The sequence below is a fragment of the Rhipicephalus microplus genome, chromosome 2, assembly GCF_043290135.1.
Source record: "Rhipicephalus microplus isolate Deutch F79 chromosome 2, USDA_Rmic, whole genome shotgun sequence".
NCBI lineage: Eukaryota > Metazoa > Arthropoda > Arachnida > Ixodida > Ixodidae > Rhipicephalus > Rhipicephalus microplus.
Window position 1 is genome coordinate 250,871,474 of NC_134701.1, and position 23,854 is coordinate 250,895,327.

The 23,854-nt window shown below is 40.1% G+C and overlaps 1 protein-coding gene across 3 annotated transcripts in view; it reads left to right on the plus strand.

The window, feature by feature from the left end:
* Positions 1-2,148: 2,148 nt before the first annotated feature.
* The window catches only part of LOC119170141 (choline/ethanolaminephosphotransferase 1-like), a 32,872-nt gene continuing 11,166 nt past the window's right edge, over positions 2,149-23,854 (plus strand). Inside the window, exons 1-4 of one of the 3 annotated variants that reach the window (XM_037421198.2) lie at positions 2,149-2,288; positions 5,050-5,200; positions 6,145-6,274; positions 11,625-11,769. In XM_037421198.2, coding sequence (XP_037277095.2) covers positions 5,058-5,200; positions 6,145-6,274; positions 11,625-11,769 — 418 coding nt within the window. In that variant the 5' untranslated portion in view covers positions 2,149-2,288; positions 5,050-5,057. Of the gene's footprint in view, positions 2,293-3,564; positions 3,839-5,049; positions 5,201-6,144; positions 6,275-11,624; positions 11,770-23,854 lie in introns of those variants that run through there. The other 2 variants (XM_075879373.1, XM_075879381.1) reach the window with 2 other exon arrangements.

Below are 23,854 nucleotides of genomic sequence, written 5' to 3' on the forward strand. Positions count from 1 at the left end.
GTGAAGAGTTCTCACTAGCTGCAGATTCCTCTTACGAACGATGAGAGAACTGCTGAAAGTAAGGAATTTTGAGACTGGGTCATAATTTTTGTTGCTAAAACGCTGTAGCGGGAAGAATGCAATAGTCGTCATAACTTGACTAGAGCTCGTAAACTTGCCTAACATCACAGGGATTATTGCAGTTGCAGAATTGAAGATGATCGGTGCTGAATGCACATCCATTCAACAGGAACTCGAAGGTTAGATTGCGCTTTAAGATGTCCATGTCTAAGCTAATGACAGAACTCGCACGTGTCACTCCTATAAGTTAACAATACAGAACTTTTCTGAGGATAACGGGGTGAAATTATGCGAAATATTTTCATGTTTTGTGTACAGATGTCTGGGACAGGTGTTCTAAACCATTCGGTACTGTTAGCTGCTTAGCAAAATAGAGCATTTAATGGTCTTGAATTATGTAATTGTAGTACATGCAATACAAAAAGACCCTCATAAACATTGGTTAGAGCTTACTTACTTTATTGAAGAATTATTAGCAAATAATTTTCAATGTAAGCCACCATAAAAATATGAAATTACAAAAATTATTGCCTTGTGTCAACTTTCCCTAGTGAATTCATTCACTGTAGGAACATGTCAACTGTAAATTTATATACAGGATGAAAAAGTGCTCTTCAGCACATATTACTGTATGAAAGTTATGTTGAATGAGTGACTTGTTTTGTATAAAAATGCTGAGACATTGCTGATGCTGTGCATCAGAATGCATCTCTGGATGTAAAAATAAAGAGCATAAGCTAACAATCTGTCTGTGTATCTTCGTGTTATCTTTATTTTTCTTAATTGTCCTGTACAAATTTCTAAGGATTACATTGTGTTGTCACTGGGAGTGGGTGCACTGATTTCTTTGCTAGATGACCTCTGGGATTGTTGGGATGCTATGCTTAGTCTCAGAAGTGATTAAGTGATTGCAACTGTATCGTAAATACAATGCCAGGAATATGCCACACTTATTGACCTGCACGGAATAGCATGTAGTATGGTAAAATAGTAAATCAATTTAGACCCACAATTTTATTTTTAGAACTGTATTGCTGCCGATTTCATGGCATTGTTTCATTAACACACAAAAAAAGAAAAGTTTAACTTCATGATGCAACGCCAATGCTGCTACTTTGGCGGGATGCCTCACATTTCAATGGTATACTATTATTTTTTCTTTGGTCTGCTTTTGCTTGGTAAAAGCAACCAAAACTTGCCATGTTCAGTTCTCTAGAGAACCAACTGTCCTTGTATCAGTTGTTTTATTTCCCTGTCCTTTCCATCTCTTGTTCACTATACAAAGAATTAAAAAAAATGGATTGCTCCCTGTAGAAAATAATGCAATCCATCACTGGCACATAATGAATATGGTGTAAAAATTTTAGAGGCTTTGTTGCCACCTCTGTTTTCTTCTTTTTCTGGTCTACAAATGTCTTCATTAGTAAGAGCTTAGTTTTAGCATTGTGAAAGGCTGATTTAGCTGCTAATACATGTGAAATAATTTTCTCTTGGGTATTTATTTAGGTAATGATGCAGTACCTTTGTGTTAATTGAGAAGATTACATTTATAGTGATGCCTAGTGAATATGTGCAGCTGATAAGGTGTGTTACAAGTTACTAACACATCTGTCATACTGTCTGAGCCATTTTAATGCGCTCACAAAATCAGAAATTTAATGGCCCGAACAAAGCAGATCATTTGATTGTGATCGGCATGAAAATCGAACTTGTGCACCAGCCCCGTAGCGTCAATTTTTCTTTGGTCGCAGGATCATTCTGGGCAAATTCAAATGTGTTAATCTCGCGCTTTTTTTTTTTTTTTTTTGCTTTTGCAAAAAGCCACGGCTACAGAATCCACAGCGCAGCTGCGGGGACAAAATGCATAAATAACAGCCGACCGAATGTACTATCTGTTATCTAGTCCGTCCCAGTGAACGTATGCCTGCCTGTTTGAGCCATATTTGCCTTCTCTTTGAAGGAATATTTTGTTAGAAGTCCTTTCCGCAAGGAGCGCTAGCCTCGCCGATGCTCTCTGCCTCTCTCCGATTCCATCTTCTCTCAACTATCCTCTACCTCCTCCTCTATGAATCCGCCAGCCAGTGGAAACGAAACCTCCGAGTGGCGTGCAGCGTGTATGAGCGTTCAGAATTGTATATGTTTACGTCGTGTGGTCATTCGTTCGTGTCAACTGCTGTGATCATCAACCAACGGTGGAGGATTGTTGCTTGCGTGGATTGTACTACTGCGTAAGTGCGTATACAAATATTTTTTGCTGTATTGCGGGGCACGACCGAATTTCGAATTTGGTACCACTTCGAGTTACGTTTTCTGCAGTCGCCGTTTGTAGAAACTGCGCGTTTAATTTTACCCGACGAATGTGTGTAGCTGTTTCTATTACCCGAACTGCAGGAGCACATTGACGTTTTACATCAGCGTTTAATGATCGGATTTTGCCAGAATCGTGGCGAGGAACTTGCGTGGAGAGCTGTGACCATCGCCATAAATAAAAGCTTTCGATCGCTACTGCGGCGCGTTTTGTAGCTGCAAATTTATGTTGCTTCGTAGCATGTCATGGTATTTGTAAGTTGTCAGCCTTACGAGTTGCTTGGAACGCGTTTCATATATGTGCTTCATAATTTACGTTTTCTCCATCGCGAGAGCGATCGTTCTTGTTTCCGGCGAATACGCGCGAAGTCGATCACATGTGAGATACACGGATACCTTGACCCGGCAGCAGCAGTTCGCGTAACATTCGCCAAAGTGTTGAATAAAATGTAGCATAGCGAGTACTTCTGTCCATTGAACTTCAGTTAGTGAAGGGGGATAGCGCGCGCCATTTAGATGGGGTAAAGATCGTTATAAAATGTGAACACGTTTGTAAAAACGCTGTTGTCTTTTGGCAAACGGGTCAGAAGAAGCGACCGTCGTAACGCCTGCAAATGCTGATGCAGGCATCTCAAGCTAGCGTATATCGTTTCTACCATCGAGGTCCACATTCTGCAGTCCGGGACACTGCGTGAATAGCCTTGGTAGCCTTGAACGCGTGCTTGTTTTTCATATTGCGACCGTCTTGCTTCGTGTGTTGCGCAAGTGTTTTGAGAAATCTTTCCGCGCACGTCACGGTTTGGCTCCTGCCGTTCGAGTACGCACACGGGATCCAGAGAGAGGTGGAGTTTGTCTATCCCGGCAGTCCGCCCTCTCTCTCCTCCGAGGAAATTTCACATGCGTGTCCCACGTGAGCAGACGAAATGCTGAGCCCGCGGCTACTTTCCACGATAACACGGCCGCTCGCGTCGTGCCAGGACTTGCGAGATAGAGACTACGCGATAGTTGCGACTAGTGCCAATCTGGTTGTGACCTTTCCTTCGTCCAGTTGTGCGCTCTTTGCACGCGGAGCGGCAGGGCGGATGTCGAGCTGTGATCTGTGGAGCGCGCATTCGATAAGCCATTGAGCTCCTGTGGTGCCAACCCGAGATAAGACGGTGCGCATTGCCCCGCGGCGACACAGTTGGGAACCGATAGCGAACGCTCGTCATTAGAGGTTTTTAGCAAGCTACCGAAACACGTTACGGAAAGGAACCGGCTGACGAACGCGCATGCGCGAACATTGTACGCGCGCACGGAAAGGAACCGTGTCGTATTTCTGTGAGGTTTCCGTAGCTTGACAGGAAACGGTTTATCCTTTATTGCCGTTCGCCGTGCGCGCATTTTTCGCAGCGCTGTTGAGCACCTCTAGTTCTGAATCGCATTTGGCTGCGTTGCTCTTTAGTCTGGGCTCCAAAGTAGCTTTTATTCGGTAAGCATTACCAGAAAAAAAAAAGAAAAAAATTAGGCAGAACCCACGCCTTGTGGGAATCAGTGTCATGTAAAGCCGGCCAGTAGTTCTGTGCTGCATTTTTTGGCTTAAATTGTATTAAGCGGTCCGAGGTGGATTGAGATGTGTGCACACTTAGGTTTTAAACACGCCGACTACAATATGTTCAAATGGTAACTTATGAAACATTGGTCTGACATATCAGCACTCACGTTAGAGCACGGTCATCGAAGCAATGTGCACGCTACCGGGCGATAATGAGAATATTCATACATAATTTCTGTTCATGTATTATTGCTCTGCGGTCAAGCAATGCTTGGATATAGCTTGCTGAATCATAGGAATGAAAATGATAAATTTATTAGACTGCAATAAAAGCATAACAAACAAACCCAACATGAGTGCTTTATCGTAAGAGTGCATATAGTGTTTATTACTTTCTTATGAAATTATATAGCCAGCACTACAACCACAGTTAAAATTGCACCGAAATGCCGCCTGCATAAGGTCTTTTTCAAAAGCAGTCACTAGACCTTGCGTGGCCTTGTGATGAATACCTGAATGCCATGCTGAATACTTGGGTTTGATTCTTGCTAGGGCCCTAATTTTTATTCTTTGCATTCGTCATGTCTGGGGTTACGATGTAAGCTCTTCTTAGCGCTCTCACACTTAAATTGCCAATGTCTATTCTCACTGTTCATGGGTAGGTATAAACTGTCAATCACCTGTAGTGCATACCTGTATACCACAACCCGTGGGATATGAGTATGTGTCTGGAGGAAAGAGTTTGGTGACAGACGCAGCAGGATTTTCACTTTATTCATGTTGTGACCAGACAGTCACATTCGTCAAACTGTCTTACCCTCCCATGTCAATTTCGGTCTACATCATGTTAAGTAGGCGATCGCGAGAGCACTCCGGTAAAGGTGGCTAGATACATAGATTGGTGTGTAGATATAAATGTGCAAAGTTCCTTAAGTTTGCTAAAAAATGCCTTGCATTTAAAGTAGGAAACAGCTGAAGTTTGCTAAAAGTTTTACTATTGAGATCCTGGGAATATACAGCATATAGGGGACAAAAAAAATATATTCCTAAAAAATGATTATTTATTTAGCATGGTCTTCTCCTTTTCCCTCGCATCTACATTGACTTGATACTAGCCATTAATTTGAGCTATTTATTTTGCATTGCAGCACTCACCATGCATCTAGAAAAAACAACGAAGACCCGAGAGAACTTTGGTGGCTGGGTGCTGCCCGTGGAGCAGATGGACAATCTTAAAAAGAAGCCATATTTGTATAATGCAAGTGCTGGCTCGGTATTGGAACTTCTGTTCCTACAGAGGTTGGTGGCACCATGTGACCCTTGATAAGTGCCAAATACAATTTTAGGCCAGTTTATGCACCTGTATATCAGTAACTTTTGGGTGTGCATTTGCATTGCATAATAATGTTTGGCACAACGTCCTACAGGAGCGAATAAAGTCCCATCTGCTGGCTATTCAGTTAATCAGACAATGAAAGCAATATACATCAACAAGGTCAACTGAAAATATAATCCTGAGTAGGACCTTGTTCGTTTTACAAAGGCTGGGAAGGTATAGCCAAATTATGGTATACCATAATTTGGCTATGGTATACCAAGGAATAGTTTTTCTTTGTCACAGTACACTTAGGGTTGTACTGCTTAATTTTTTTGTGGACTTTAAGCATTGTAGTGTGCACTAAACTTTGTGCTTTACATTTCTAGTATAACTTTCAGCAAAGGTATCGACATTCTCATGCAAGCATCAGCTTAACCGCACTGCAGCATCACTTTGTCAGTCCATTAAACCTTGAGAAACTGATTTTCATAGTGGTATCACGCACACTGTGCTTTGTGTGTTTTGCGTTTTTTCTAATGTCATACATGCTGTAAATAGAAGATGACATATTGCCTATCTGCTCTAAATTTAATCTCCTCATTAGAAAATTTCGAGCCACTTTATGTCATGTAATCTGATCTTAAAAAACAGCACAAGCTTAGTAATGGAGTCAGGAAAGTCATCAGATAAAAAGCCAAATTAGTGGTTTAATATCACATGATTTTCTTTTTGTATAATAACACCGTAGATACTGAAAATAAAAGTATGTACATACTTAACCGTAAATTTTTGCGTTTTGGTGTGCGAGTACTGGACATAATCTCTGCTAGCATTATTAATTTCAGCATAAAAAAAGTTCATCGTACTAGCAATGAATCAGCATCATATTGTTTTACTAAGCAACATGTTCAATATACCAACATAGGTTCTGGATGTGGTGCCTGAAGTTTGTGCCTGAAAGGACGGCACCGTGTCTTCTCACGTGTTCAGGACTTGTAATAAATGTGTGTTGCTGTTTACTTCTACTAAGCTACAGCAGTGATCTTCGCTCAGAGGTAAGCTTTATTCTTTCTCTTTTTTTTTTCTTCCCACGTAATTCTGCCTGTGTTCTTGTTAGCTAGCTACCTTGCTTTCATGGAGTAGACTGATCCCAACGAAAAGTTGTATTCCTCTACAAAAAATCTAATGCTGTAAAGAATTTTAGAATAAAGATATGATCAGGTTGTTTTCTACTTTTTTACTTTTTTTAGTTGTCATAAAAAAGCGAAATCTAGTTTTTTATTTTTTTCATTAGCGAGTGCCTGCGATCAATGGCAAAAATTTTCCATTTGATAAAATTCATTGCCTACCTTGTACTCTTTAGGACTCTGCAGTTTTCTTTTAAGATATTTTCAAAAGCAATTTCCCAGCAGTAAAAATTTTGTTTAGGGGATGTCTCTTGAATACTTATTGCTTTTACCTCACTATATGTGTTGTATATGATTGCACAACACTTTTTCTTCCATAAATTACACTGAAATAAACCGCGCTGTTTTTCTTGCACTGCCCCGCCGTGGTGGTCTAGTGGCTAAAGCACTCGGCTGCTGACCCGCAGGTTGCGGGATCGAATGCCGGCTGTGGCAGCTGCATTCACGATTGAGGAAAATATGTTGTAAGCTCGTGTGCTCGAACTCGGGTGCACAGTAAAAAACCCCAAGTGGTTGAAGCTTTTGGAGCCCTACACTGAGGCGTCTCTTATAATCATATGGTGGTCTTTGGAGGTTAAATCCCAGATATTATTATTATCATTTTCTTGCACCGATGTTCCAAAACAATTCATTACAACTCAATTATAACATAAAACAGCATAAATTTGTTTCTGTGAACAGATGCTAAGTCTTGTAACACCTATCCAGGCTTATAAACATTGAATCGTCGCGAGTATATCATGTGCTGTTATTAAAAACTTAGTTGTTTCCTTCCAATTTTTCATGAGAATACCATCGGAAACTCTTGCTGTATATATATACACATATACAATGTCACTGCTGACAAAGCTTTGGGCTGGATTTCTGGAGTCTAAAAATAAAATATATAACTGTGACAACAGGACTTGATATTGCATGGATATTGCATGGAAGCACGCACCTGAACTCTCATTAAGCAGCAACTGGGGGGGGGGGGGGGGGGGGGCAAGAAATATGCTCGGTTATAGAGTTTACTGTTTAATGAGGGGCAAATATGGGTGCAGAACACAAGTACAAAACCAACAATATCAGAGACAGTTGTTTCATTTCAGCACAAGTTATGCTTAAGAGATTTTTGTTTACCGAGGGTCAACTGTAATAGGCTTTTATAATGGGCATGCACAATTATGTGAGTCTGTTACTTAGCTGACATATTATATCATATATCTTAGCTAACATAGACATGCTGTCAAAATCGCATAAAGCTGCACCGACAGGTTTTGTAAGTGTGGAAGAAAGTAGGCGCCAAAAGTGTTAAATTGTACTATTTGGGCTTGGCATTCTTCCGAAGTCCCCGAGTTAAATGGCCAAAACTATTGCCTCAACTAAAGCATACACAAACACTTGATATGCGATATGATATATGTAGTGCAAAGCTTCAATGTCTACTTTTATATGTGTGTAGTATGAAGGGAAAGTTCACTCGGCCTCATTTGTACAAGGAAAGGAGTGGCTTTAAGCTGTAAAGTTGGGTACAAAAATATTGCTTTCTCATTTGTGTACCTGCTTCTTTTCTTTATATGTGTGTGTGTGTTTGCCCATGTGTTCACGCACCGTAAGTAGAGCCTGACCACCTTTAAATAATAATAATATTAATAAAGAAACCTTTGTACTTGAAATTGGCAAGAATAAAATGAAAGAGTGTTGTGAATACCTTTTTTTATTGTTTATTGTATGAGTAGCCTTTTCTTTTCCTGCTTTGACCACTTTTTTTTTTTTTTTTTTTTTGTTCTGATACTGTTGCTTGGTGGGGGGCTTGCAGCTTGTTATTCCTGTGCGATGTATAAATAACCCGTCGGCCTCTCTGTTTGTTGCTTATGTTCGCAGCACGTGGGTGTTGTTTGCAGAAACATGTGGTTGATGCATAGCGTGCTGTGTTTGCCGAGGTTAGTTTTTTTAGATTTAAGTGAACATTTGAAATTACGTGGGCTGAAACTGCAACAACTGGGGGCATCGCTTCATTTCTGTGCATGAAATTATTTAGCGCAAATTTGTAATAGTGAACAAGTAGCAGCATCGTAAGAAAAAAAAATGTGTCGTTCACATGAAGTCATTGGATTTGGCTGTAAATATATAACTGTGATGCCTTTGAGTTTAGAACATGGTGCGTATCATCCGAGGGGATCAAAGTTGTGCTTTATTGAAGCGATTGTCTTCACTCACGGTCAAAACTAAGCAACAGCTGCTTATAACATCACGCTGATCTCTCAAAGATAAGATGTGAAAGAGGGAATTGCTGTTTAATTATTCCCTTTCAGTGTGACCCATATTTCTAGCAACTTTATAAAAAGATTATGCAATGTAAAAAAAATAAAGCTGTTTTCTCTTGCTTGTGTGTTTTTTTTTTTGCTCTTGTGCATGAAGTGGCTTTTTGCTGAGGAAGTGTAGTGTTATCTTATGTAGTGTACAGAAACAGTTCTGCATGTTTTTATTTTAATGCATAGAAACTTTGACATATTTCCACTTAATATGCTGCAACCCTTAAGACTGTGTTAGTCAAAAGTGAAATTTTACCTCTAAAAAAAGACTCAAGATGTAAACTATTTTTGTCATGTTACTAAGCTTCTCTTTCATACTTACAATATCACCAATCTTGCCATGGTAAGATGTTTGGTAACTGACTAAATGCACTAGAAGAAAATGTGGGTGGCAATACCACCTTGAAGTTCCACACCAATTGTTATGTTGTAGATTTGGACTGCGTGACTAATTCTTGTGTAGTTATTAGTAAAAATATATACATTGTCCCCTGCTGGGGTCATAGACATAACATACTAAGTTTCAAGAAATTTCGTAGAGCCAACATTGCCAAAATGCAAAAAATACACTGTAGAGTCTGTGATGTCACATACAGAGATTTCTATGAAAAAATTTTAAATTAGACTTTATGTACTTGATTCTAACCAGACTGCAATTAAAATGCAAGGGGTAACTTTTCATTGTACCTAGGGAAAAAAAAAGATGATATTTTGGCATTCGATTGTAATGCGAGAATTGACTGCAGGTCACAAAAGTACGAGAAAAAAACTTTTGCTATCTTGATGTAAATGTGGTAATTTTACCTTGAATTTCTCCTCTATTAGCAAACCTATGATGGTGAAAGTAACAAGTTCTCTGAGTACAATCAATCAATTTAAACCAATTGAGTGTTTTGATTCATTGTCCCCTTTATAAGCTGACAACTTTTATCCTATCAAAATCCATGTTAATTGAGCTGGAATCATCCTAGCTGATATAGATTGTGACATCTCTATGGAGATGTGATTGTTCAAGGTGGTAATTGCTATACATTGTACATGGTAATAGCAGCTAACCTTGCCAGCATCCTCTCGGCAGAAATGAAAGCTGGGCAATTCAATTGTTATGCATTTCATGGGAATTTGAAGGCAAAAGTTGTCTGCGTTATATTAACAATAGTGTTCTTGCATGCCTGTTACAGTTTTGATATTGAAAACCACTGATAAGAACAAATTTTAAAAACCTTTATGGGGGTTTTGCTCGCTTTTACCATTCTTTTATTGGTCCCCATGCTTTCATTTGTCTTAGTGAGCACTATTAAAGATGTAAAAAAAGTTCACTCAATATTACTCTGTGTTAAGTAGCACGTACGGCCACCATATTTTTTACAGTTGCTGCTTTTTATTTATATAAGCAGTGGCTTGCTAAGCCCAAAATATGCGGCACATGTACATACAAGGACATAAAGGAAGGCACTTCATTAATGCATCATTACTCAATGGAAATTCCTGTCACTGTTTCTAACTGCGGTTTGCTTTTCTTTTGCCAATATGTCAATGTTTCATGAGCCATTGTTAACTTTGCCATTTCTCCCCTGTTCTAACATGAACAAACCAACGAGACATTGTTGTGCTCATTTGCTTCTTGTGCTCGTTTTTTGTGCATCTATCATCACGCTGTACCCTAGACCAGCCATCAGTGCTACTTTTGTATCTCATTGTAGGTATAGTTGAGGGCAACTATTGAAATCTGTCTTCTTATCATGGCCAGGCAAGCAGCAAAAAAGAGTGAAAGAGAATCGATTGCATTGTTCATCTTAATCGTATGTTCCAGCGAAGTAATTGTTAAACTGCCGTGCTCTTTCTTTCTTATCATCTTGCACAGGCTTGACAATGTTGGGGAGATGTAGATCTGGCCATAATAACTTAGCTTGGCTCACTTAACAATCCTATTTCACTTGCAGAGCAGGTTTTAGGAACATGATTATTTATTTATTTATTTATTTATTTATTTATTTATTTATTTATTTATTTATTCAAAATACCTTACAGAGCCAACAGGGCATTGTGTAAGGGGAGCATAAAAGGAATAAATACATGAATTGGTACAATTTTCATACGTACAATAAAGATAAACTAATTGTCAATTTTTATACAAGTCCTAACAGGAATAACAATGACAAAATATGAATATTAATTTTAACAGGAATAGAACGGCAAGGAAAATCCTAAAAACACTGGGTCATGTTGGTTTCTTTAAAAATTTAGTGGAGTGCCACTATTGATTGAATCATGTCATTAAACTGAAAAGCCCATTTTTTCCTCCAGTGAACTGTCACATTAGGCATCATGATTTTTTTGTAAAAGATGAAGTTAGTTCCGACATGGGCCTTTTGCTATATATATGTGACCTAGTGCATACATTTCAAAAGGCACACAAACATGCCAATCTTACAAATGCATCTCAATAGTCTGTATTTTGCATTTTTTGATGTTACAACAGCTTCATGTATTTCCATTTCTAGAGCATTCCATTTAATCTTCCTTTTATCCGCAGTTGTATTACAAACTGATTAAACTAGTTGGTCAACATGCCCTTTAGAAGAACCCCCTTACATTGTCAAGGAGATTGAAAAGTATAGCTTACTTTTCTGTACTTATGTGCTTCAATAAAAAGAAATGTCACAAGATGTAGCATATTGTTGTTTGCTGCAACCAGCACTGGTATTAGCTTGAGCAAAGAGCTGTTGCGTAGACACATGTGCTGTGGAAAAGTCCTGCTGCTTCCTGCCTCTGAAAAAAAAAATAATAATTAAAAAAAAAGTGGGCTTCACAATATGTGATCTAGGGAACAAAGCAACAAGTTTGACTTACAAGCAGAGGGCTGCTGTGTGTTCTTTTTTTCTCTCTACTCTGCCCCTCACCGTTACTCTGGTAACTAGGCACCATGGTGGACCTTTGTGCTGTGTGCATTGTCTTTGTTCCTGTATCAACTGTTGGACGCTTTAGATGGCAAGCAGGCCATCAAGGTACAGAATACCCCACTGGAGGAAGTTTACGACCATGGTTGTGATGCCCTGTCTACTTGTAAGTGTGCCCTCCTTTTCACTCAGTGCATTATCAATGCTTCATTGATAGAAAGAAATGTGCATGTTTGTTTTAGTTGTAGTCCTCTCTTTTGGCACTAAGCATTGTGCCGAGCACTGTATCTGCGTTTGATTACTTTGGGCGACAGTTGCACAGCTCTTTGTTGTGCGCGCCCTGCCGACGTGGTCTAGTGCCTAAGGTACTCGGCTGCTAACCCGCAGGTCGCGCGATCGAATCCCGGCTGCGGCGGCTGCATTTTCGATGGAGGCGGAAAGGTTGTAGGCCCATGTGCTCAGATTAGGGTGTGTGTTAAAGAACCCCAGGTGGTCAAAATTTCCGGAGCCCTCCATTACGGCCTCTCTCATAATCATATGGTGGTTTTGGGATGTTAAACCACACATATCCATCAATCTTTGTTGTGCGCATAGTAAAAGTGATGGAAATGTCTTCCCTAGGAGTAAACATCTGCAGTTATGTTCGATCTTGCATAGTTCGGCCAGCTAGTGTACGTGAAAAGCGATCAGTTGAAAATGTGGCCCCTGATTTGTGTTGAAACGTGCATTTCATGAGGTAGCTCTGAGAAATTCCTTCATTTACATCTCTGCCACGTTTACTTACTTATGAATGTTACATGTCGACCAGATGCAAGAGCTTTTTAAATATGCCTTCAGCATTGCACACATTGCTGTAAAAGTATTGGAGTTTCACTGCATAGTGTTGCAGATTCGTTATAGTGGTAAACCCTGTGACATTCAAAATTAACCAGCTTAGTTATGTCCAGTACTTCCGTATGTGAAGTAAATATGAAACTGTTCCTTCTTCGACTCAAAAAAAGTGAACATAACCAAGTCTTTTCACTGGCACTGCCATTTACAGAGACAAAATAATATATTCAGGACGTAAACCAGTAGAATAATAAGTCCTTGATCATTACTTTTTCTAGGCTGGACAATACTAGTACAGTTGAACCCATTTATACGAGGCACTGATGTAATAGATTATTCAGCATGAGAGGCACCAGTGGGCCTACATCAAAAAAGGGATTGATCACGAATTGATAATGTGGTACCTTGATTATCAGAGACCCCTCATGTAAAAAAAAAAATAACTACTTTTGGGTCTGTTTCTCATATAAAGGGGTTCAAGTAAATAATGTTTCTGATTTGTTTTCAGTGAGCCTAATGCAAGCATAACAAGTGCTATAAAATCATTAACTAGGCTTCTTAACTAGCTTTGTATCACTGTGCAAAGTTTTCACACAGTCCAGATTATAAAAATTGTAACAATGAGTGTTTAGGTAACTATGTTTTCAGGTTTATTTTAATGTACACTTTGCCTTGAGCCTATATTTTTATACAAAACCAAATTGTAACAGCTATAGAAAGCACTTTTTGATAAGAAAATCACCACTTCTTTGTGCAGTTATAGTGGAAATCTTGCGTATAAACTGCTGTAGTGTTTCATGTTTTTTATTGATAATCTACCTATCAATAAAAACAGGCTTTACCTCTCATTTTGTTGAAATGTTCTAATACCAATCTAAAATGCTGTTGTTCTGTAAACGTGTGTGAATGTTATAGCACCGGATTTAACTTCAGTATGCAGTAAAACCTCATTAATTCGAACTCTGTTATTTTAAAATCTCACTCAATTGAATATATTTTGGCATTTTGCAATGAAAGTTTCAGTGGGTAATTTGAAGAGACTGTCAGCTCCAGTCCGGTAAATTCGAAAACTTCGGGGGGGCATGTGCCTATTCCCGATCCCGATTTCGCTGCTTATCCGTGAAACAACAGCTCTTAAGAGCCAAAAAGCAATGCAAAATAGTGATACTAATGAGTGGCAGCTAAAAAAAGAAAAAAAAAATTGTCTCATGGTCAACCGAAACGAGCTTCTTCAGAAAACAAGACATGTTTCACTGCAACACAGCAGTGACGCATGAGCAGCATATTGCATGTTTTTTGCTACGCCAGCACGTGATGATTTGCCTATTCTTACTGCGATTGTGAAGAAATTTAATAAACAGTTTGGCGGAATTAGCAATGTATGCAAACCTCTGATTGCTGGTTGCTCCAGCAATTTGCGCATTCGCACTGCTAGCTCAGTTCTTGCCTGCACCGCCTACTTCAAAAACTGACATCGAAAGTTCAGTGATCATGCTTGCCAGCCAAACATATTGCAAATTTCGTCACACTGGCCATCATTTAATTCTTTGTTTTACTAGAAAGATTAGGCGAACAGTCGCACCATGATGTGCTGACGCAGCGAGGAGCAGGCGTCGTGCTGCCCACATGCAACTACTGTCTTGCTTTTCGCAAGCGCACATTTCAGTTGTTGCGACATAGTCTTTTTTCTCTCTCTTTCTCTCTCTCTCTCACTTTTTTGTTGGTGGCAGCAGTGAGACCTGTCATTTCTCTGTCTTTGCGGCAAAGTTAAGACTGGGTATTGTGGGAAAACATAACCTTTGAAGACGCAAACTAGCCAGCACAGCAAATGACCAGCCCTGATTACTTTGAATGATTGCAAGTTCCTTGCATCCCACTTTTTGTATGTTCTGTTCATTCAAAAACCCGCCTAATTCAAAAATTTCTCGCGGTCTCAGTGACTTTGAATCAATGAGATTTTACTGTATCTGGATTTTTTCCATTGCTGCATTTAATGCTGTTAAACTCATTTTCATGTTTTGTATTTTATAAATGCTGTTAAGGCATGTTTTCTCTTTTTGTGCTTAATATGAAATTTGTTAGTACTGCAAGAGAATGAAGCTGATTATCATTCCATGTGCGGCAATGCTTGCTTGCCTCCTTTTCATAAGTTTGTTTTGCTACCATAGTCGTACTATGTTTAATTTTGGCAGTCGTAGGATACGAGTAAGAACAATATTTTGGGGGAGCTTTGTTTTAATGGTACTGCTATATTTATTGGAGCTTCTTCACCCAATGTTATCATTGTTGCCTTGCATGTGCCTCTCAGGCTCCATGGCATTTTCGCTTTCACAGAAAATGGTTTTCTGAGCTCACTGCTCCACAAGGATGAGGTGAATAAACAATTTTTCAGACTGTTGATATATGACTGTTAAAAAATTGCCTTGCATCTTGAAAGCTGTTGTACATCAATAGATTGAAACTTTTAAAACCTGTTCAGGTTATGGAGCAGGGTGTCTAGTGGCTTGGAGAACACTGAAAAAAATTTATCTTCGAGGTGCTTGGAATAGTGGCGTAATTAAGCAAGCTGTAAAAAAAAGGCCATATGGAAAGTCGAGTTAAACAGAGAAGCACTGGTTTTCTGAACCTTTGTGTTTCAGCTTTGTGAACTATTGTGGGAATGCAAGGGCATGCTGAGCATTCATTTCATTCGCGAATAATCAATTTTTTTTCTTTAATGTAAGAGCAGATGAAAACATTAAAGGACAATAAATCACTCTAAAGTCGCTTATCGTCTTTTTTCACTGCATACTAAGCATAAACTGCTTGGCATAATTGTCAGAGGAAAGATGATGGTCAGGATTTCTTAGCCATGTTATTGTCTTATCTGTGCTCGTGAATAGCAGCCGATAAAACTATGCTTAAAGTATGCACACTTTTCGAAACTGTCTGTTCTAAAATCACCGGTAGTTGTATTAAGATTGTTGACAGAAAACCTCGAAAAGCAATGAAATATTCAAAACTGGCGATGGAACTAAACACAGCTGAAAGAAGACAGTGCCAAACATGTAGCACAAAAAAAAGAAAAACGCAAACAGTGCTGACCTACAACAAAAGTTTATTTGTTCATAATGCTCAATACTATATGTTTGCAAAGTACTAAACAACAAAAAAGCAGGAATGGTAGGCGCAGAAAGTGCTTAAGAGTGCAAACGGCAGAAGGGGCGCTGTCGTTTGCGCTGTTAAGCACTTTCTTCGTCTACCATGCAGCGTCAACCAGCCCAATCAAGCACTTTGTTAAAGCATAAATCACAAACAAATATTATATGAACAAAGTACCAGAATTATCAATGTAAATTGTGTACATTGCATGTATAGCCATCTGAGAGATAATCAGTCTCCTTAAGGAGCCTGCCAAGGCATATTTCTTTCTTCTTATTTTTATTTTGGACAGCACAAGTAGGTATTTATTCCACATTGTTGACAAATGTATCTTTTTTTAAAGTCAGCGCTGTTTTTTATGTTTTTCTGTTTATTTTGCTCTATCTTTTGTGCTATTTTCCTTCAGCTTTGCTGTACCAACACACCCAAGCATTTACTTTAGCAACTAAACACCCTGCAAACATTTTCAACATGGTGGTTACTGAGCATCAGCTCAAATACCTGACAGTTGTCTCAAAAACCCTCGGCAGCTTGTGAATGTGGTGTGATGTAAGCCATGAGAGGGGCAAAATAATGTAGTGAGTCTCTGTTTTTATATGTTAGAACACAGAAACCTAGGCCATGTCAGCATTACTTATCTGAAAATTGTGAATGCATTACTCAAGTAATAAAATAAGCTAAGAAAGAAAGCATTTGGAAGTGCTATACATACATGAATTCGAGAGCAGAAGTATTGGCTGTGGTAAAATTAACAGCAGGTGTCAATACTAATGACCAGCTTGCAAAAGATATTAAATGGTGGATACTACCATATAATCTCAGATGAGAGTTACTAGACTGTATGGGATATTAAAAATTTCTCTGCAACTGTGAGATTTGTTGGTTTCTCAGTAAATTTTTCCGTTGATCATGGTTTCGTTGCGGAAGCCCACTGTCACTAAAACTAGAATTGTAACTGATATTTGCACATCACTACACTTGCCTGTAACACTTTCTTTTTATATTTTAAACAATTTATTTTGTTTGATATCTCCTGAAAGCAGTTATTTGGATTGCGAAATTTGAGGCATTAGCTGAAACTAAGCATTGCTCTGCATGTTATATTTCATTTAGAATTAGCTTTGACCACACATTTCAAAGCCAGAACAGCATTTTTTTTTTTTTAATTCGTGAGTAGCCCATCATTTCTATGTGCTGTCATAGCTATCATACCAGTTTGCATGTCGAAGAAGGTGCCAAACTTTTGTCTAGCACTCTGATCTTGGCATTCTGTAAATTAATCCTGGTGAGTTTATGGTCATAGACAGTTGCTACATTGTGACATTTTTTTTCAATTGGAGAAAACTAACAAATGCAAATACTTGTCATGCTCTCTATTTTGTATAGTAGCCTATAGTGGTTTGAGGCTATGAGTGCTCATTTATGCAATTCATATAACGGAACATGGCCTAGCGACATGGCAGGGTGGGGGCATGTAAAGGGAATAAAGAAGGGAAAAGGAAAGAGATTAAGAATACCATTCGATGCTTGATCTCTTTATGAAGTTGAACCCAATACATTTCATACAGGAGGAAGGGGCTCTGCTACTTTACCATAGTTGAAGCATTTTTTGTGAGAGGGGGAGGAAAAAAAAAGAAAGGGGGTGGACACCCAGAAAGAGGGTGAGAGAACAGTGTCCACAGGTGACTGAATCGATGCTCTACAGGCTTCATAATTATTTTTCTGTATATAATTATGAGTACTTAATTATCTGATTGAGGCCACTTATCGCGTTAAGTCATACATTAAGCAGCTCATAGTTAGCTTAACTTTATTCTCAAACATTGGTAGTGGTTTTATGCTTTTGTTTGCACTTGAGGCAAAAAGAAGTGAAAAAGAAACCTTTATGTTTTTGTTAGAACATGACATGGAATACAGATGGTCGCTGTTGACTTGCTTGAAATTGAAAATAGCCAGTGCTTACTACTAAATGCTGTTGCTCATATGTGTGGGACGTGGCAATGGGAATGGCAAATTTGGCCAAAATTTTTCAATTTATTTTTTTTTCCGCAATTTTGACACCATGTTTTACATCAAGGTGAAATATTAGACAAAAAAGCACCAGAATTCGAGAAAAAAGCATTTTACTGGTAGGCTGTCGTCAAAAGCTACGTGAAAATTGGGCTTCAGAAAATGCAAATCTGCAGCTTTCCCTTGGCACAGTGCCACCATATTAACATCATCGTAAAGAGGACAGATCGAACCTCAAGGTTGCCAAAAAGCTGCATTTCTTGAACGAAAAAGTCGGCTCCCTTCCGAGTTCTGTTTTCTTAGATTCTAGCTCTATTTTCTCAGCTTTCATTTTTCAAGCAGTTGCTGTCAGTCATCATTGTGCAACGAATGAGGATATACTGCACTTAGATCATAATCTTTGGTGAATGCTGTAAAGCTGTCCATATTTGTGTGTACGTCATAGAGATTTTTATAATTGGCATTTTTGTTAGAGTTGTTAGTAAGACAATATGCCCAGGACATTTCAAAAATATTTTTGTGTGCTTACTTAAATATTAAAAATAAACCAATAGCATTAAGACACACAATGAGCCTTTGTGAATATCCTTTTGCAAAAATGTTGATGAGCCTTTGTCTAATTAATTAATAATTGAAAGCGAGAGTCTATCAAGTTTTGTAACTCGAAAACTACATTAGATAGCTCAGAACTGATTTCGGTTATGATATGAGCATAACAAATGACATTTCTATACTGAGCTTTATCACTTCATTGTCATAAATAACAAAGATAGCTTTCATTGCCACGTTCCCTTTTAACATGTGCTTATGCTATTCATTTGCAAGTTGCCTGAATGCAAACTACCTTTATCACTTGCACATGCTGGTACTAAATCTAATTAGAAACATATTATATCATCATCACTTTTTATTATTTATGTCCACTGGTATTACTCAAATTATCAAGCTTTATATTCATCACTAGTTTAATGATACTGTACAACCTTTTTTCCGCAATCACGCTGAAGATAAATGTTTTTCTTTGCAGTTCTTGAGGTGCTTACAATAAATATTAAAAGGTGGGCGACCAATTGTATCTGTGTCTGCATAGGCCCCCTTTTGTACTGCGTAAGTGCAAGTTGTTATCGCTGAATGGGCAATTTCTTTACTTTATTAAACTAATAAAGGTTTATCATTATATGGCGAGGCACTACATGCATCGCCAAATTAAACTTACAAGGTAACTGAATGCCAAAATAAAAAATACCACTTGGGGTTGATAATATGTGTAGAAAAACTGTTTCTAGATTTTATTTCTGCTTCAGTGCTCAAACTTCTTGTTAAGGCTCTGCAGGGCTATCTGTGAGTAGCAGAGAATGTGTCTGGTACTGAAGGATGTCTCGTGAAACATTTTTTCTAGTTTTCATCGTATGAGCCCCTATAACTTATCAAACAATGCCCCTTCTAATACATTCATACTTTTGTTCCTATTTAAAATATTTAACGTGCTAGAAATGGCCTGATGAAACCATGCAGTATAAAGCCACCAGTGCAGTCTTCCATTGTTCCCAGCTTTGGCATTGCCTTGGCTTCCAAGATAGAGCAGCAAAACAACCTGTTTCAGTTTTCAAGACAACAATGTTGACACAGCAGTGTTATTGTTTCACATCAACAGGTTGTACCGGCTCCTTAAAGCAGCTGTATCATTTATCTGTGTTGTCATCTGCCAAATGCAGCAATTTTTTATCTAGAATGATCTAATGAATATCAGTCATATTTATTGGTTCACAACATACATGCAGATTATAGCTGAAAAATGCAGAGTGTATCTCTAGCTACAGTCAAACCTCAATATATCGAACACGGATATATCGAATTATCGCCTATATCGAACGGTTTCTATATCACGCGGGAAATTGCATGCATTATTGATTTTTTATTTCGAACAAAGTTTGACATATAATGGATATATCGAACTCAGCCACCCCAAACCGCCCGCGCTCTATTGACAGGCGGCGAGCTTTCCCGCAACTCTCGAATGTAGCGGTAGAGTGGCGGATGTTTACGAATGCTGCACACATCGATTGCGCCGAGAGCGCCACATTAACGTAGCGGCGTACGCGCGCCGCAGCCTTCCGGTAGAGGTTCTTGAATGAGGAAAGTAAAGAGAAAAGCGCAGAGCTGTTATTGTCTTTTAATACGAAGGCACCGACACAACTTCGCGCGGGGGAGGAGGGAGTGGGAGGTAAAGATTGAGGAGGAAAGTATAGGAGGGAAAGGACGCAGACGACTGTCTCGGACGCGGTCCGCGCTGCCGCCGGGAAAGAGAAAGCAGTCAGGCGAGCCGGCATGGGCGCGCCATGTGTGCGCCATGTGCGCGCTTTACACCCGGACTCACGCCGCAGCCTTGCAGCTTGCAGTCGTTGCAGTCTCTATGGTGGCAGCGGCACACTGCGCACTTGTTGCAAGCTCCTCCCCCGTAGCATCGGCAGGCATCGGTCGTTGTGCTCGCAGTGTTCGTGCATTCGGAGTTAGGCCTGTCGCGCGCTGTCGGTGCGACAGCGCGCGACAGGCCTAACTCCGAACGGCGGAGTTCACAACGGCGGAGCTCACGGATATGGAGATTGTTGCCGAAGCTACTGCTGAGCAGCCAAATGAAGACTCTGCCGAGGTGGATCCCGCAAGCGCTGATGGTGCCCCGCTCCCGACATCAGCTGAGGTCGTAGCTGCCTTGGCCGGCCTATCACTTATGGATCGCCTGGACAAAGCCTCCTCTAGAAGATGCCTGCTGCATGAGAAGAAAAACGGCTGCCACACCCTTTCCCTCCTTTATTTTAGAATGTTCTCGGTCGCTAGCGTCACCTGTGGCGGACGGTGCAACAACGCAACACTTTGCATAGCCTCCGAAATAGCGATGTACAGGTCTCGAACAACTCTCCGCTGACGCACCCCTATGGGCCGCAGATGAAGAACGCTTAGCTGGTACCGTCCGTCGCCGTGATAATGGATGCATGGATGGATGGATATGGCTGTACCCTTTAGATCGGGCGGTGGCAAGCGCCCCAAGCTGTAATACTTAATGAACCAAAAACTAGATTTTTTTTTTCTTTAAAAAGTGAGTTTGAGGATTCGTACTTTGCAGTGAAGGGTTTAATTTTCACTCGTGCCTTGACTTTAGCCACCAATCAGATAACCTCCTTCTAGTTAAGTCTACCCGCTTAAAGTCTATTTTGCCCTCCCGTTCCCTAAACCCCAGTGCATTGAAAAACTCTGTGCCATCATCCTGAACTATAGGGTGAAGCCCTTTACAGAACATTATCAAATGTTCGGCAGTTTCTTCTTCCTCTCCACACACACTGCATACTGTGTCTACCCCTTCGTATTTGGCCCGATATGTCTTGGTTCGCAGTGCTCCCGTCCTGGCCTCAAACAGTAGAGAACTACCCCGAGTATTATCATAGATCCTTTCCTTGGTAATTTTCTGCTTAAAAGTTCGATAGATCTCTAGTGCGGACTTCTTAATCATGCCAATTCTCAGCATATCGGTCTCAGCTTCCTTCACCTTCTTCTTAACCGATACTTCTTTTTGGTTTGGCCACCTGATGTTTTCTAAGTATTTACCGGTCAATTTCCTGGTTCGCTTCCTTCATTTTGTATCGACATTCTTCGTGTACAAGTAGCTGAAAACCTTCCTAGCCCAACGCTCCTCCCCCATTTCTCTCGATCGCTTCTCAAATTTTATCCTGCTGCTAGCTTCCCTGCCCTCAAATGATGTCCATCCCATATCACCTTGTACTCCCTTATTTGGTGTATTCCCGTGAGCTCCTAAAGCAAGCCTACCTATTCCACGTTGCTTAATTTCTAATCTTGCTTGAACTTCTGATCTCATGCACAAGACCGCATTGCCGAACGTCAGCCCAGGAACCACGACCCCTTTACATATTCCTCTCACAACATCATACTTATTGTAATTCCACAGTGCCCTATTTTTCATCACTGCTGCATTCCTGTTACCTTTAGTCGTCACATATATTTCGTGTTCCCTCAGGTACTCGGTCCCATTGCTTATCCATACACCCAGATATTTGTTTTTATCTGTTATCTCTAGCGTGACCTCCTGTATTCTAAGCTCACTACTTTCGTTGTCATTGAAAATCATGACTGCTGATTTTTCCTTACTGAATCTAAAATCTAACCTATCTCCCTCATTACCCCAGATGTCCATCAATTTCTGCAAATCTTCCTTGTTGTTGGCCATTAGCACTATATCATCTGCGTACATTAATGCTGGTAGTGCCTGATCAATAAGTTTTCCTTGTTTGACTAAAGAGAGGTTGAAGCCCAGTCCACTTCCCTCTAATTTGGCCTCTAATCTTTGTAGGTACATCATGAATAATAAGAGTGACAGGGGGCACCACTGCCTAAGCCCCCGTTTTACCTCTGCAGGCTTGGATGCCTGTATTTCCCACTTTATAACTACCTTGTTACCTTTATAGATATCCTTTAAAAGATTAGTGACTCCATCTTCTACACATAGTGCATCCAGTGTTCCCCATAAGTCATCTTGAACCACGCTATCGTACGCTCCCTTGATATCCAAAAATGCTAGCCACAGGGGCCTGTGTTCCTTTTCTACTATTTCGATGCACTGCGTCAGTGAGAACAGATTGTCTTCCAACCTCCTGTGTTTCCGAAACCCATTCTGCAGTTCCCCAGCACCTCCTCATCCTCTATCCATGCCTGCAGTCTTTCCTTTAAAATCTGCATCGCCAGCCTGTAGACCACTGATGTCACTGTTATAGGACAATAGTTGTTTATGTCAGCTTTGTCCCCCTTTCCTTTAGAGATCATGCTCATCCTGCTAAGTTTCCATCCATCGAGAACTTCACCATCGATTATTATTTTGCTCACTGCCTCTCTCAAAGCCTGCTTAGACTTCGCACCTAATGTCTTTATCAGCATAATTGGAATGCCATCTGGGCCTGTTGATGTACTACTAGGAACCCTTTTCTCAGCCCTTTCCCACTTTCGTTGTGAAAACGGAGTCATTGCACCACTTGATTCATCCTTGTCTATTGTGGTGCATAAAGTACTTCTTTGTTGAAGTTTTTCTGTCATCCTATTTCTTATATATTCAATAGCTTCGTCCCCTTTTAGCCTAGCACCTTGGGCTGTAGTTATAAAGCTCTGCTCTAGGCTCGTCTCATTTCTTAGGGAGTTTAGATGGTTTCGAAATTTCGCAGCTGCCTTTCTATCTTTTTTATGTACTTCTGCCAGCCACTGAGCTCCCTTTCTTCTAATCTTTTCATTGATCAGAAGGGATGCATCTTTTCTACAGCTTAGAAAGGTTTCCCATTTTCTTTCAACATCATCTGTCGGTTCACCCCGCTGCTTAGCATGCCTGTGTTCCCTAGAGGCTTCCTGACGTTTTGCTATGGCTCTCTTAATTTCCTCATCCCACCAACTTTTGGGTTTGTGTCTTCTTTTCCGGGGTGACTTGTCACGCGTCTTAGCAAGCTCTAGCTCAAAGAGTCTAATTAGATTCGTGTATGTCCACACTGTCTTATTATCCTCCGTGATTACTTTCTCAATTTGTTTAGTGGCTATTTCAGTTTGCCTTTCTGGATAAAAATTTTCCTGTAGTTGCTCATCTTGTCTCCTTCCCACTTTTACTGCTCTTCCAAAACTTAGCTTGATACGTTTGTGATCACTACCCAGACTTCTGGAGCCACCTTCATCTATGTGCATTCCCCTGAGCTTATCATACATCCTATGTGACATCAGTGCGTAATCTATCGTCGACTGCAGCCTTCCTACCTCCCATGTTATTTGCCCTTCACACTTCTCGGTACTGTTGCAAATGATCAAATCAAGCCTTTCACACATATCCATGGTCATTTTGCCTGTCGGCTCGGTATACCCATCTATATCTTCTATGTGCGCATTCATGTCTCCTAGTATAATTATCTCGCCCTCTCTTCCTAACTCCTGAATGTCCTTTGATATACTCTCTACCATTGCCTGGTTTTCCTTTCTGGCCTTTGCTCCCGTCCACAAGTACACGAAACCAAGGAGTGTCATTTGACCTGCCACTTTCCCTTTTAGCCATAAATGTTCTTTGCACTCCTGCTTGACCCTTTGCCAGTCTGTACTTTTATGAATGAATACCCCAATACCACCCCCCTTTCTGCTGCCTTCTGTTCTATTACAATATTCCCACGCATAGTCCGGATTGTTCGGAGGTTGTTCCATGACCCTGAGGTGTGTTTCTACAAAACCGTATACCATCG